The 12558-nt window shown below is 36.9% G+C and overlaps 2 protein-coding genes across 2 annotated transcripts; both read right to left on the reverse strand.

Moving 5' to 3' along the window:
* Positions 1-2306: 2306 nt before the first annotated feature.
* Positions 2307-4894, reverse strand: LOC147521327 (BTB/POZ domain-containing protein At1g50280-like). Its single transcript, XM_086557547.1, is given in 4 exon segments — positions 2307-3064; positions 3476-3871; positions 3873-4652; positions 4737-4894. Coding segments are annotated over 4 exon segments (1677 nt in total). The 5' UTR covers positions 4803-4894; the 3' UTR covers positions 2307-2629.
* A 2476-nt stretch (positions 4895-7370) lies between these two features.
* On the reverse strand, positions 7371-10995 carry SCPL35 (serine carboxypeptidase-like 35). The gene is made up of 8 exons (XM_086558603.1): positions 10501-10995; positions 9693-9800; positions 9417-9605; positions 8864-8952; positions 8423-8707; positions 8100-8236; positions 7883-7975; positions 7371-7703 (listed from the first exon to the last, which is right to left on the reverse strand). Exons 1-8 carry the CDS (start codon positions 10760-10762, stop codon positions 7445-7447), a joined length of 1422 nt encoding a protein of 473 aa, XP_086414729.1. The 5' UTR covers positions 10763-10995; the 3' UTR covers positions 7371-7444.
* Between the last annotated feature and the right edge of the window lie 1563 nt (positions 10996-12558).

Below are 12558 nucleotides of genomic sequence, written 5' to 3' on the forward strand. Positions count from 1 at the left end.
GCCAATGTAATTGGAGTGGACGAGTTTCATTTGGATTATTACTTGGATCAGCTGCTCCAGGGGACAACTTTACACTGGGTGGGGACTTTAACAGTCAACACGGCTGCTACGTTGGGAACGGAATACGTGAAGCCACTTATCGATCAGGTCTCAAAATTAGAGTACAACCAATTTTAACAACAAAATTTTCATGTGGGCATGTTTTTTTTCCGATGTAGATTGCTTGAAATTATGTTTAATGCAAAACAGATTTCCCTGTGTTAGTAATTGGTTGAACACTTGAAATCTAACCCTGAACAATGGAGGCCCTGCTTTGCTCCTTAGAAAAACAATAAATTGGTCCCGAGGCCCGATTTTGGGGAAAATGAAGTCTAGAGGACACGGTTTTTTGTGAGTAACTCACAATGACAAATTTTAGAGAAAAGTAACTCACGAACCCACTATTTCAAAATTAGTAATTCCGAGAAAAATAAGTTGGCGCATTTTTACATTTTTAAAATGTTTATACACTACATCTTAACCCCCAAAGACAAATGACCGGATTTAAAATAAATATTTTCCAATTTTACCCTTTCGTCATTTTACTGTGAATAATGAGTGTTTATACGCCTCTCTCGGTGTATTTAACAATGATTGTTCATATCAAAATAAAGGTGAATGTACCTTATAACATAGTGATGTATGAACATTGAATGTTCATACTGAACAATCAATGTTCATTGAATGTTCATACCCAAAGGACCAAGGATTATGAACATCGAATGTTCATAACCAAAGGACTATAAACATTGAATGTTCATACCCAATCAATGTTCATACCCAAAAGATTATGAACATTGAATGTTCATACCCAATCAATGTTCATACGGAAAAGACTATGAACATTGAATGTTCATACCCAAAAGATTATGAACATTGAATGTTTATACCTATTCAATGTTCATAATCAATCAATGTTCATACCGAAAAGATTATGAACATTGAATGTTCATACCCAATCAATGTTCATACCCAAAAGACTATGAACATTAAATGTTCATACCCAATCAATGTTCATACCCAAGGACTATGAACATTGAATGTTCATACCCAATCAATGTTCATACCCAAGGACTATGAACATTAAAATATTGAATGCTCATGTATGGACATTGAATGTTCACATACATGTTCATACCCAAAGGACTATAAACATTGAATGTTCATACCCAAGGACTATGAACATTCAATATTCATACTAAATACACCGGGTCGTTTTGTCTGGGCCGGAACGTTAATTATTTTGCGAGAGAGGTGTACTTGACATTTCATCTACCCGATCCGTTTTTTATTTCGTGTCGAAGGTATACTTGACCTTTCATCTACCTGGTCCTTGTGAGTTACAAAAAAAAAAATGTGTCCTTGAGAGTTATTTTTTCGGCATTTTTGTCCTTGAGAGTCACTCCCTACTGGAAAAAAAGTTACTTTTATGGTTGTAGAGAAAAAAGGTGTTTTTTTTTTTAAAGCCTTCGCTTCGGCTTGTGTATGCCCGACAAGGGTAAAGGCGCGTCTGGCTCTCTTGGTAAACGAACGAAGATTTTTAGGTGCATGAGAGCTTAGACTTTGCCTGGCCAAAGGCGCGCACGCACTCCACCATTTTTCAACACGAATTCGACTGTTTTTGGAAGTTTTCAAAAACAGTATAAATATAAGTTTTTTCAACTTAACCTAACCAAAACAAAAAAAGAGTGATTGTAAGAGAGCAATTCTTAATGAGTTGAGTGTTCATTCTTTGTGAGTAAATTGAGAGCTCTTGTAATCTGTTACTCTAGACATCTAGTAAAATTTGGAACTCGCATTGTGGATGTAGGCAAATTGCCGAACCACGATATATCTCGTCTTGTGGTTTGTTCTTCTTATACATTAATTGTTTTACTTTATATGCTTGTTTAATTGACATTGAGAAGTGTTGAGATAGTACTTGGAAGGTGTTGAAGTCTTGTATAGAAAGAGAGATCAATATTTGTGTAGGATTAATCTATTTGATGTGGATAACGTTGTTTCCGCATTAATTTATCTACAACAATGGTTTTCCTCTCAAGTCCCACCAATTTATTATCAAAGACACAAATATGCGCAAGTTATAGAGGTGCAAGTTCGATTTTGAGGGAACATTTTACTGTTGTGGAGATTACTGTGACCGATAGTGTTGGGCCGTACCATTCAATTCATTCTAGCTAGCACAAATTCTTTTTTAACCTCTTTCGTTTAACTTGAATTATAGCTAATGATATTCATGACAAAGAGATGATAACTCTTAATGCAAATTTGTAATCGATGGTTCAAAACAATTGTATTGAATCTTGAAACTTGTTTTGACAGCCACAAATAGATTGTCTGCTAAACTATGATTTTCTCGTTCATATGAAATTCAATCATCATAAGTTTACACATTCTGTCTTCAGTAACTGCCTTTAAACAGGCAGTGGTACGTCTAGCCGACTAGGCACCCTTTATAACTATGGACTCAAGAATTTTACTACCTAGTAAGTATTCACCATTGTACATGCAGTCTAACAATAAGTACACTTCCAGCGTTTTCAGGTGCCATGCATGAAGCCCCCTCAGAGCATATTATTTATCTCAAATTTCACAGACGCAAATCTGAACATAGTATAGGCAATGCTCTGTTTTGAGCAGTAATGCTCATGACCTTACCCTTGATCGCAACCTTTGACATCTGTTTCGTCATCTCCGTACAAAGCCTCTCCAACTCCGTTACCCTCCACTGCATCTTTTGTAGGTTCCGTTTCACCTCTTCTTTCCCTTCAGTGTACTCTGAAAGTTTGTCGGTGTCACGGGTTTCAGAAAAGAGTGTCACATGGGATGTCAATGGAGTAGAACTCTCTGACAAGGTGGATTCTGTTTGAACCTTGGACCGCTGAGCTATAAGGGCTTGAACAGTAATCCTTGGAGGGATTCGGGGATTCTTTGCTAGATCTTTGCATGCTTCTAGACTGAGCTTCTCGTAATTAAGGCATCTACATATCTTCGACCTCTCTTCAAATGAAAGCTTCTGGTGAGACTGCACAGTATATTCAGTACATATTCTTATCACATTTCTTATTACGAACCATAGTTAATGCAATTAACACCATCATGCAATATTTGTCCCTGCTGGTGTGAAGACTGCCTAGAAAACATTTCAACAAGAGAGATGAATGATATGGCTTCATAAAGTTGCACTATGACACTCTTTGAAGTACATTTTTCACTAGAATCCTAAAACATGAACCTTGCCTTTAGGTGGGAAGAGTGGGTGTTAAGGTGCAAGTCATTCAACTTGGTGCTTCGAAAGGTATTGGTTGCTCCCACGCATTATATTTCTCGACAAAAAAAGTTTAACAACATAAATATAACAGATTTAATTATCATTTCAGACAAAAACTACCAAGTGTGATAAATGAGAAAACATGGAGATTGTTTTTGGTTTTACCTCAATATAGATGTCAATGGCCCTGTAAACACCATCAAAGTAGTCTCTAGCACAATCAGGCAAACTCTCCGCAACTGCAAGGAACTTGGAAACCCTTAGATTGTGATCAGGAGAGATTTCACCCATGTACTTGTCAATCAATCTCCCAACCTTTTTCATTCTTTGGACCAACACTCCATCACCATTAACAAAAACTCTCACCAATCTCAGTACTAAATTCACATCATAAAAACCAACTCCATTATGACCAGACACCAAAAGATCATCCAATGTTGCCTTCTCCAGCATTCCACCAATCAGTTTCTCCAATTCAAGCCTACTCCCTTTGCTCATACCCAAACCAGAAACCACCTTCAACACCCAAAACAAGCCTCTACATGAAAAATTAGGTTTTCCCCATCAGAACAACTCCATGAACAGCTGTGTCTGCAAGTCCAGCATAGCACTCAGAATGCAACTTGTACTCAGAACTAATACCACTTCTCTTCTTAGCAGCTGCACTTTTGAGGTAATGAATGAGAAACTTAGTGAGAATTAAGCTGTTATTATCAGTTCCGTAACAACCCATGGTCTTGATTACCTTCTCAATAATCTTTGGAGATAAAATGGTCAATTCATCAAACCACCAAGCTTTACTTGGAGATCTTGGTTTAGAACTAATGCCAGAGCTTGGGGTTGCTTTGCTTGAAAAAGATAGCCTAAAACCACTCTCCAATGCTTCAGGAGATGAAGATAAAGGCGATGAAGACGAAGAAGGGGTAAGCATAAAATCTGAATTCTGAGAAATTTTTGCAATAAGTGAAGAAATGAGCTTATGAAGAAGACCAAATGATTCTGCCCAAGAAAATAAACACTCACAACTTTTCAAAGCAATCAATATATCTGCCCAAGACCAATAGAACAATCCTTCAAGAAAATTTTCAGTTTTTTGAATGAGATTGCAAGGTGATATCTTCTCTGTCATTTCAAGAAAGATTGCAGAACAATAAAGGATAGAAATATTTGTTGGGGCTATTTGAATTCTGCCATTGTTGTAACAGAATCTTGAAACAAGTTCAAAACCATTTGCACCACCTGGAAATTCATTGACTTCAACTGCTCTGTTTTTCATATAGGTGTTCTTGTTTTCTTGCTTTATCATCTTCATTAACTTTCCTGAATATTTGCACATGATCCTCTACAATGAAAGAAAACAAGTTTACATACAAGAACATGAATCACAAGTAACAAAAGTTAGTTAATGCATGTTATTTTACAGTACCTTGTTTAGCAAGAATGAGTGTTCACCATTAATGTGGACTTGAACATGATCATTGAGTTCCTTCATGGCTGATTAGTGGATCAAGAAAAGAAAAGTGAACTGCTAACGAGTGGATTTGAGGAGTTTGAAGTAACAGAATTAGTTATATATAGTGTATAGGTGTGCGTGATGAAAATGATTGATGCCCAAGTAAGGTACATTATTCTGTCTGCGCCCTACTACAGTACTACTTGATCTAGCTCACGGGCCAAACGTATTTTAGGGGACTCACAGAAAGAAAACAAGTTCTTACCAAGTTGATCTTCGATGTCTATCTATTTTAGTATAAGATAAAACATTACGTGCGCTGAACAATTTGGGATTGATGCCATATACACTTATACAGGGCATTTTGGTGTACACCCAAGTTGATTACATTCCATATATACAGTATAAGAAGGATTTGTGGCTTGTGCAGTTGTGCAATTGTGCCTGTTCAGATTAACATATATAGATTAAGATAAATTTTAAAGTGAATTAGAGCATTTCTAGGTGGTGGTAGCATACTCTTTATATTTGAAGAAAAAGTTTGGAGAATCTGGTCGCAAATTTCGACCACTCTAAGTAGTCGTAAATATCATTCGCAAATTTGGAATAGGGTTACCTTGCGGGACATTGATACTGTCGCCCCCAAGTTGAAAAAAAAACTCACGTGACATTCCCAATGTCGCACCAAATTGAAAAGCTAAAAAAAAATAACTCGCGCGACATTAGTAGTGGCTAGTCAAAGTCAAAAAAAAAAAAAATTGGGACGACATTTGCAATGGCGCGCGATATTACCAATGTCACTCTGCATCCACATCCAAATTGCCAAATTTGCGAACAAGAATGCGAACGAACAGTTTATACTACCGAATTTACTATCTAGAGTTGGAATTCCGGAAAATTCCGAATTATTTCTTAAATTTTGAAGATTTGACAGGTTATACTACCACCTAGAGATACTCTTAGGACTAGATAGGTGAGTGACTTTTGACTAGCGTAGTAGACTTGAGTACATACATTTATTTGCAAGTTGAACCAGTGTATAAGTTAAATTTTTTTGGAAGTAAAAATGTAAGCGTATATTATGCAGTAATGAAGCTCTTGGATACGGATAACGTTGAAAAGTGAAATTCATTAGTTTGTGGTGGAGAACTCAAAGTATTGGGATAAAGCTGATGGGGATGAATGTAGTAGTATATATGCTCAAAACTCATATTTAAATGAAGTAGTATATATATGCTCAAAATCATTAGCGAAAACAAAAAATGCGCAAAACTCATATTTAAATGTATTATCTGACTTCAAACAAATAATGCATATTGGTATCAATATCTTTTATCGTTTTTTGTTATATTGTATTCTCTGTACTCGACCAAGAAACTAGTTGTTTCTGAAAAGTCAAGAACTTGGATTTTAGTAAAGGGATTGCAATTCCCTGACCACATTCACTTGTTTGCAAATGGTTTCGGTTCTCTGCATGTGAAGGAAGAAGTGTGAAAGGACTCCAGATTAAATTGGTCTCATCCGAAGACACTGTTGTGACATTTTTTTTTTTCCTCACAAGGAGTTCGTCTAAGAGATCTAGCAAATACTCCAATCAACCATTTGTACAAGATTTTTCACAGCCACTGCCACTATTGTACAAAATTCTGCAAAATTACACCATGTATAATGTATTACGATTTTCCAGAACTGGGCGTCCAATATATGGCTTACACTTTAACTGTTCTATTTATGTAGACATCAATTTTCACCTTTGTAAATTTTGTAGTTCACAGGGTCGTCAATAGAACAGTGCCATGCGCCAAGATTCCAAGGTCTACATTGAAATTTTAAAATTTGCTTGGAAAGAAAGGAACATAACCTATAAACCTATGGTTTGCCTCAGTATTGGTTAAAGGACTTATTATTAGCAATGTGAAGCAACTCAGCAGAAAAGTGAGGACTTCGCAACCTTGCGATGCAAGATCAAACTGATACAAAGATATAATTGAACAATGTAGTTGAGGAACACCCTTCTTGACACAAATGGCGTGAGTGTTCGGAGATATAGACCAATGAAATCTGTTTGCCAAGGTATGTATTTAGTACAAACGGGTGAATGAGAAGACTTGGGCTATTGAGAGAGTCACACTAGTATATAAATTTCATTTTCAACACAAACTTATAAAAACTTTCGTTAGATGTGCAGTCTTCTGATCTAGCTTGTTACTTCATTTATTTAATGGAGTGAGACCGCTGGGTTGCTCACAAGTAACAAATTCGGATTGGAATCATTATGTACACAGTTTGCTTCCCCATAACATACGATAGCAGTATTGGAGTTATAATTAGTTGTTTTTCGCTTTTCCGCTTACTTGTTTAGCAATATTAATTTGGTTTGTAGTACAGTTAGGGGACTCAGTGTTAGCCCTTACATAGAATCATAGAAAGTACCTCGAATAATTACTTCAGCGCTTGTAGCTATTTAGATGTTTTGGCCAGTTGGCCACCATCAAGCTCTTATTTTGAATTAAGAGTTTTAGGATATTGACTCATGATGGCATCGTCTCTCAACTCTCAAGCAAAGTCGGCAAGACAAAAAAGGTAAAACAGAAAAAAAAGAAGATATGGTAAAGATGTGATCTTAATTATTATCTACCATGAAGCAGTTATTGTAGCACTATGGAAGGTGGTGCTCAATTCTAAACGCGAGAAGGTGGCAAGTTGGAGCCAGATATAAAATGAGAGAGGAGGGTGAGTGACTGCGCAGGTGCAAATACTGGGACTTGATGACCTGCTCCCCTTACTGTTGCCAAAGTAAGCCCACCCTCGTACGTTGCAACCCATCCTGCTACTTGGCGCCGATGGAACCACGCTCTCCATCCTTCCTTCACTTTCATTTTCAACTCGTTCACACTGTACCTTGTCGATGTGACTGGGACTCGCCCATCTGTATCTCCACTGCAATTTATTTTGCATATGTTTCAGTTTCAAATGTTAAATAAATTTTAAAGATAATAAGAATATGTTCAGTGATAAGATATATTGGTAGAATTTAGATTCTTATTGTGAGAAATGTTTACTGATAATGAAGGGCAGAAATCAATCGATGAACTTAGTATGCAACAATGAGCATGTACCTGTACACCCAGATACGCAAGCCAGCATTTAAGAGCTTTTGGATTATGGGGAGTGTAGTTTCAGCAGAATCAAGCCACTTTCTAATAACATTGCTGCAAATAGCACACAAGAAAATTCAACTTTTATTTAACGCAGTTATGTATTTTCGCCTTTGTGGTGTAAAATAGGGGCACAACATCAATGAAGTAATATGTGTCATTGATTTTGAGAAAGAACCTGCATGAGGAATAAGGGTATTTTAGTTGTGTGACATTGGCATGTAAGGCCTTCTGAACATCCTGCCTATTGAAGTACTTAATGGTATAATCCTCTGTACAAGGATCGTAGCCAGAAGGTAGAGTATGCCACAGATCCTGATTCACTCAAATATAAATCAGAAAAACCAACGTTAAATTATTAAAAATTATAGATTAATATGAATAAGGAAGCAACACTAGTAAGACGTAAGAAGGTGCTTCAATTCACAAAAAATGCAGATAATTAGGAATTTAGTTCTACGTAGATCTTCATAATGAGCTAGTAAAGATAAAACAGCTCACATGTTGTGTGAAAGCTCGAGGAGCGGTAACCAGCTTCGAAGGAGATCTTCTACGCTCCTCAGAAGTGAGGCACACTGGTGAATAAATACTATATATATCAATGTCTGAATATGCTTGAAGGAATCCCCTTATCAAAAGGCCGCACGTTGTTGTTTGGTTCTCTCGCTTAAAATCACATTCCTTGAGTATAGTATGGTAAAGCTGATCAGAAATAATTGCATGGCTCCAAGCATACTCGACAAAACCCGTTTGGTCAGTATCCTCGTTGATTACAGCATTACCAATCTGTGGGGAAAAAAAAAGTGTGCGTACGTATTTGCATTATGTTGCAATGTTTGTTAATACCATGGTGTAGGCAATCTGATTGGAAATTATATTTGAAATACAATGAGTCGGTTCTTGGTGCAACAAATGATTAAGTGATCATTCATTCATACATACCATGAAACCTTTAAAATTAATGACACTGTCACTGCTAGCTCCTTTGTTCCTGTCATGGATAAGTTCAGCAAGCTGGGGAACATAATGGCCTGAGAGTAAAAAGTATCAGGGAAAAGAGAAAAAAGTGAGTTTTAACTTTTAAGCAACACCATACCATCATTAATTTAACTCATGTACTTCCTCAACTCACGTGTTTTTCAGTGTGGTAACTTTCTCTGATTCCTAGTCGTATCACTGCTATTCCTATGACTCCTGACCCATTACCTATGCTAGTTGTTATCTTTACAATGATTCTCACCATTTTCATAGCCAGCGCTCAATTTTATGCAATCAAGATTCAAGACAATGATTCTTCTTCAGTTACTTTTACCATTTTAATTGCTACAGCCCTACAGAGTACAGAGTACAGACCACAGAGAACATGGTGGCCTTGGTGGGGCTCATGACTTCAATTTCACCCCAAAATATATCGTTTATTTGACTAGTCAGAAGTTTTTGAAATTTCAAAATTTTCACTCTAAGAAAAGCAATAATAAGATGGAATAAAACAGACCGGCGTAGCTCTCCCCGGTAATGTAGAATTCATTTGATTTAAAGTTGGGGAACTTCTTGAACCATTCTATTAAGAATGCGTGAGAATCCTCAGCAGTGGTTTTATCTCCTAGTGCTGATAAATCCTCAGTATTGTTCGTATATGAGAAACCAACACCAACTGGAGCCTCCAAGAAAAGAAGATTTGCAGCTGATAACAAAACAAATGTATGAATCAACAGTGTATATAATGTTGTTTCACAGTGAGGAAAAATCAAGTATGTTCAACTGTCCTGACCTTTGTTCCAAGAGAACGTGTTAAGAACAAGCTCTGTGCTGTTGTTTCGAATTAAGAATGGGCCTAGTTCTTGTGCCGCTCCATAGGCAACAGATGAGCACCCCGGGCCTGCAACAGTAAGATTATATTCTTCTCTAAAATTTGAGATGGAGAAACATACACACACTGACACTCCAACAATCCAATAACTCTAATATAGTAATTTCAATTCTGAAGCCAGAATTTGAGTATCAAAATATACGATGGCCGTTAACTCTAGAACACACTAAAATTGTTGAGTTATAAACAACTTTTTGTTTTGTTAAGTGTATTAAGTCCATCATTATCCCAATCCCAAATTATTGGAAAAATTGGGAAATGTGGAATGTTCAAACTCAAAGGGCCCATGACTTATTCATAATGCACGATACAATATAATTGAAACTGAAGTACCACCATGTCACCAGATGAACAAACTGGTGAAAAAGCGTTCTGGAATCTGAGTAGAAACTGTGACCAACTCAAAGACTAGAAACAAAAGGCAGCAGCAACAACCCAATCCATGCACATTGCTGAAAACCGTGACTTGTTTTTGGCCTTTTGGGTTTGGAAAAATGGAATGTGGTGGACCACTCATAATCCCAAATTAACATGCAGCTTTTTAACCAATCTTCACGCTGTTTAACACTCTACTCTAGATAATGTTAAAAAACATAACGGCAGTTTTTTTTTTTTTTTAAAAAAACAAAACAAAAACACCAACTTCTGTTCAAAATTTCAGAACTACGTACAACAATGTCATTCTCAAATAACAAACTAACATACTAACCTCCGTTTAACCAGAGAACTACTGGTTTTTCTGAAACGTGGTCTTGGGCTTCGAAAAACCAGTAGAACAATGCTTTCTCATCTTGTTGTCGGAGTTTGACATATCCAGCAAAATGCCGAAAATTCACAGGAGGTTGTCCTGGTAAGTTGGTTACAAGGTCAGCTTCTGAACCAGAATTGTGTGCCTGAGTTTGAACTCTTGTGAGAACGGAAAATGCAAAAACCAGAAAGTGGAAAAACGAGGAAGTGAAATAAACTGCCATCGATAATGCCACTAACTACAGTGGTTTTATCGAACCTGCTTTCTATTACTCTCTTGTGAGAAGGTTTTTAACGTTAAAGACAAGTGTGTTGGAAGTTGTTTATATATAGTGAGTAGAGAGTGGCAGAATGGTATATTGGGTGGTAAAAGCGTGCAATTTTGGTTTGTACTTGATTACCTGTTGTACAAAAGAGTTGAAACTTGAAAGTAGAGTGGAAAAGTTCAGTGTTCCACTTGGTTTAATACTTGAAATCTTCTTGAATAGAAGCACTGAATAACCATAAAGTTTAACGAAATAATTGGTATTTCAGAGATAATTCGAGATATACCGGCAAGTTTGACATTGGTATGTGCTGAGATTTTGGTAGTTTCTATTATAGCAAGTCCAATGAAGAGTTACTAAAAGTGCCACACAAGTGTCATATAGGCTTTTTAGGTGTCCAGTCAACTTTGACTCCCCAAAATCAAAAAACCAATCCAATCGTGTTTTATGTTTTGAAGTGCTAAATGATACGGACGGCATAGTTTCTGCCGTCCGTCCATTATTTTTTGAAATTTTTTTTGGACGGATTGGCACAATTTACATTGCCGTCCGTCGAATTTTTAACACACATACGCATAAAACTATGTTGTCCGTCTCCCGAACTTATTATAGCAGTTACTAGCGAAGGTCTTAATTTTGGTTTGGTTTTTGACTCCTTCCAAATTTAAGACCCTTTTAGCAGCATATTGAAATGACATTTTTGTAGGAGTGTTATATTTGCTTTTAGCAGCCCATATAGCCCCTCATTGGACTTGCTCTAAGATTTTAGACGAAGTTTTGGTTTTCAATATGAGCCAGTTCGAGATTTCATACCACGTCTGGAATTTGTAATTACGAATCTATGATAGTTGGAGTTTAGAGAGGTTTACATCGCATTATAATTCATGACGTTGTGAAGGCAGAGTTGTTGCGTGAGGAAATTGAGTTCCATGATTAAGTGGGAATTGTACGTGGTCATTTTCTGTTGTATTTAGAGATAAAGAGGTTTAGATTCTTTATAGATTAAGTGGGAATTGTACTTGGTCATTTTCTGTTGTATTTAGAGCTAAAGAGGTTTAGATTCTTTATATGAAGTGCAGGAGAAGTGTACGAGAAGTTCTACATACCACATAGTGACATTTGAGAGTGATGATCAACAAAAATTACTCATTTTACGACAAAACTTGAAGGCCTAGCTCCTCGTCTTTTCTCAAATTACAAAAGAATTAAGAGATCATAATCAAATGAGCAGAATCTTTCTCTCTTTTCCTCTCCGCTCACGCCCCCACTACTTAACAGTATACTAGTAACTCCTCTTGTAATGACTTAAATAGCTACGAATTTCAGCTACGTTTTGGCTTTAAAAGCTTAAAAAATGAATCTTTCCCAACATACACACAGATACATACTACACGAAAATTCCATTTAATCCGATAGCCTAGAACTCAGAATAGACAACTTCCCTGAGTTCCCTCGCCCAACTCTGGAACACGTTCTTAGAATCTGGGGCCCAATCAGGGAATGGGGTACAACACAATTAGTCAAAATTCGAGTTTTTAATTTCCTGATTGTCACGTCGCTCAATTTGGACCACATTGAACTTACTGTGGGCCTCAAGAACTTGATCAGAGGAACGTCACCCCTGAAAGGCTCTGATCGATCCACGCCACTAACGCCAGTTATCCAAGCATTGACAAAATGCATCTTCGAAGCTGAGTTTTGGACTACCCAGACCACTAGCCTTAAATTTACATCAGATTATTGGTACAAATGTA

The sequence above is a fragment of the Coptis chinensis genome, chromosome 1, assembly GCF_015680905.1.
Source record: "Coptis chinensis isolate HL-2020 chromosome 1, ASM1568090v1, whole genome shotgun sequence".
Lineage (NCBI taxonomy): Eukaryota > Viridiplantae > Streptophyta > Magnoliopsida > Ranunculales > Ranunculaceae > Coptis > Coptis chinensis.

What these genes read in the sequence shown, in the direction of transcription:
- SCPL35 (XM_086558603.1), bottom strand. Translation starts at nt 10,762, where the DNA reads ATGGCAGTTTATTTCACTTCCTCGTTTTTCCACTTTCTGGTTTTTGCA. An exon ending in TACCGGGGAGAGCTACGCCG is followed by an intron (nt 8,953 to 9,416) that starts GTCTGTTTTATT and finishes TTTTACTCTCAG; the next exon opens with GCCATTATGTTCCCCAGCTT. An exon ending in TTAATTTTAAAGGTTTCATG is followed by an intron (nt 8,708 to 8,863) that starts GTATGTATGAAT and finishes TTTTCCCCACAG; the next exon opens with ATTGGTAATGCTGTAATCAA.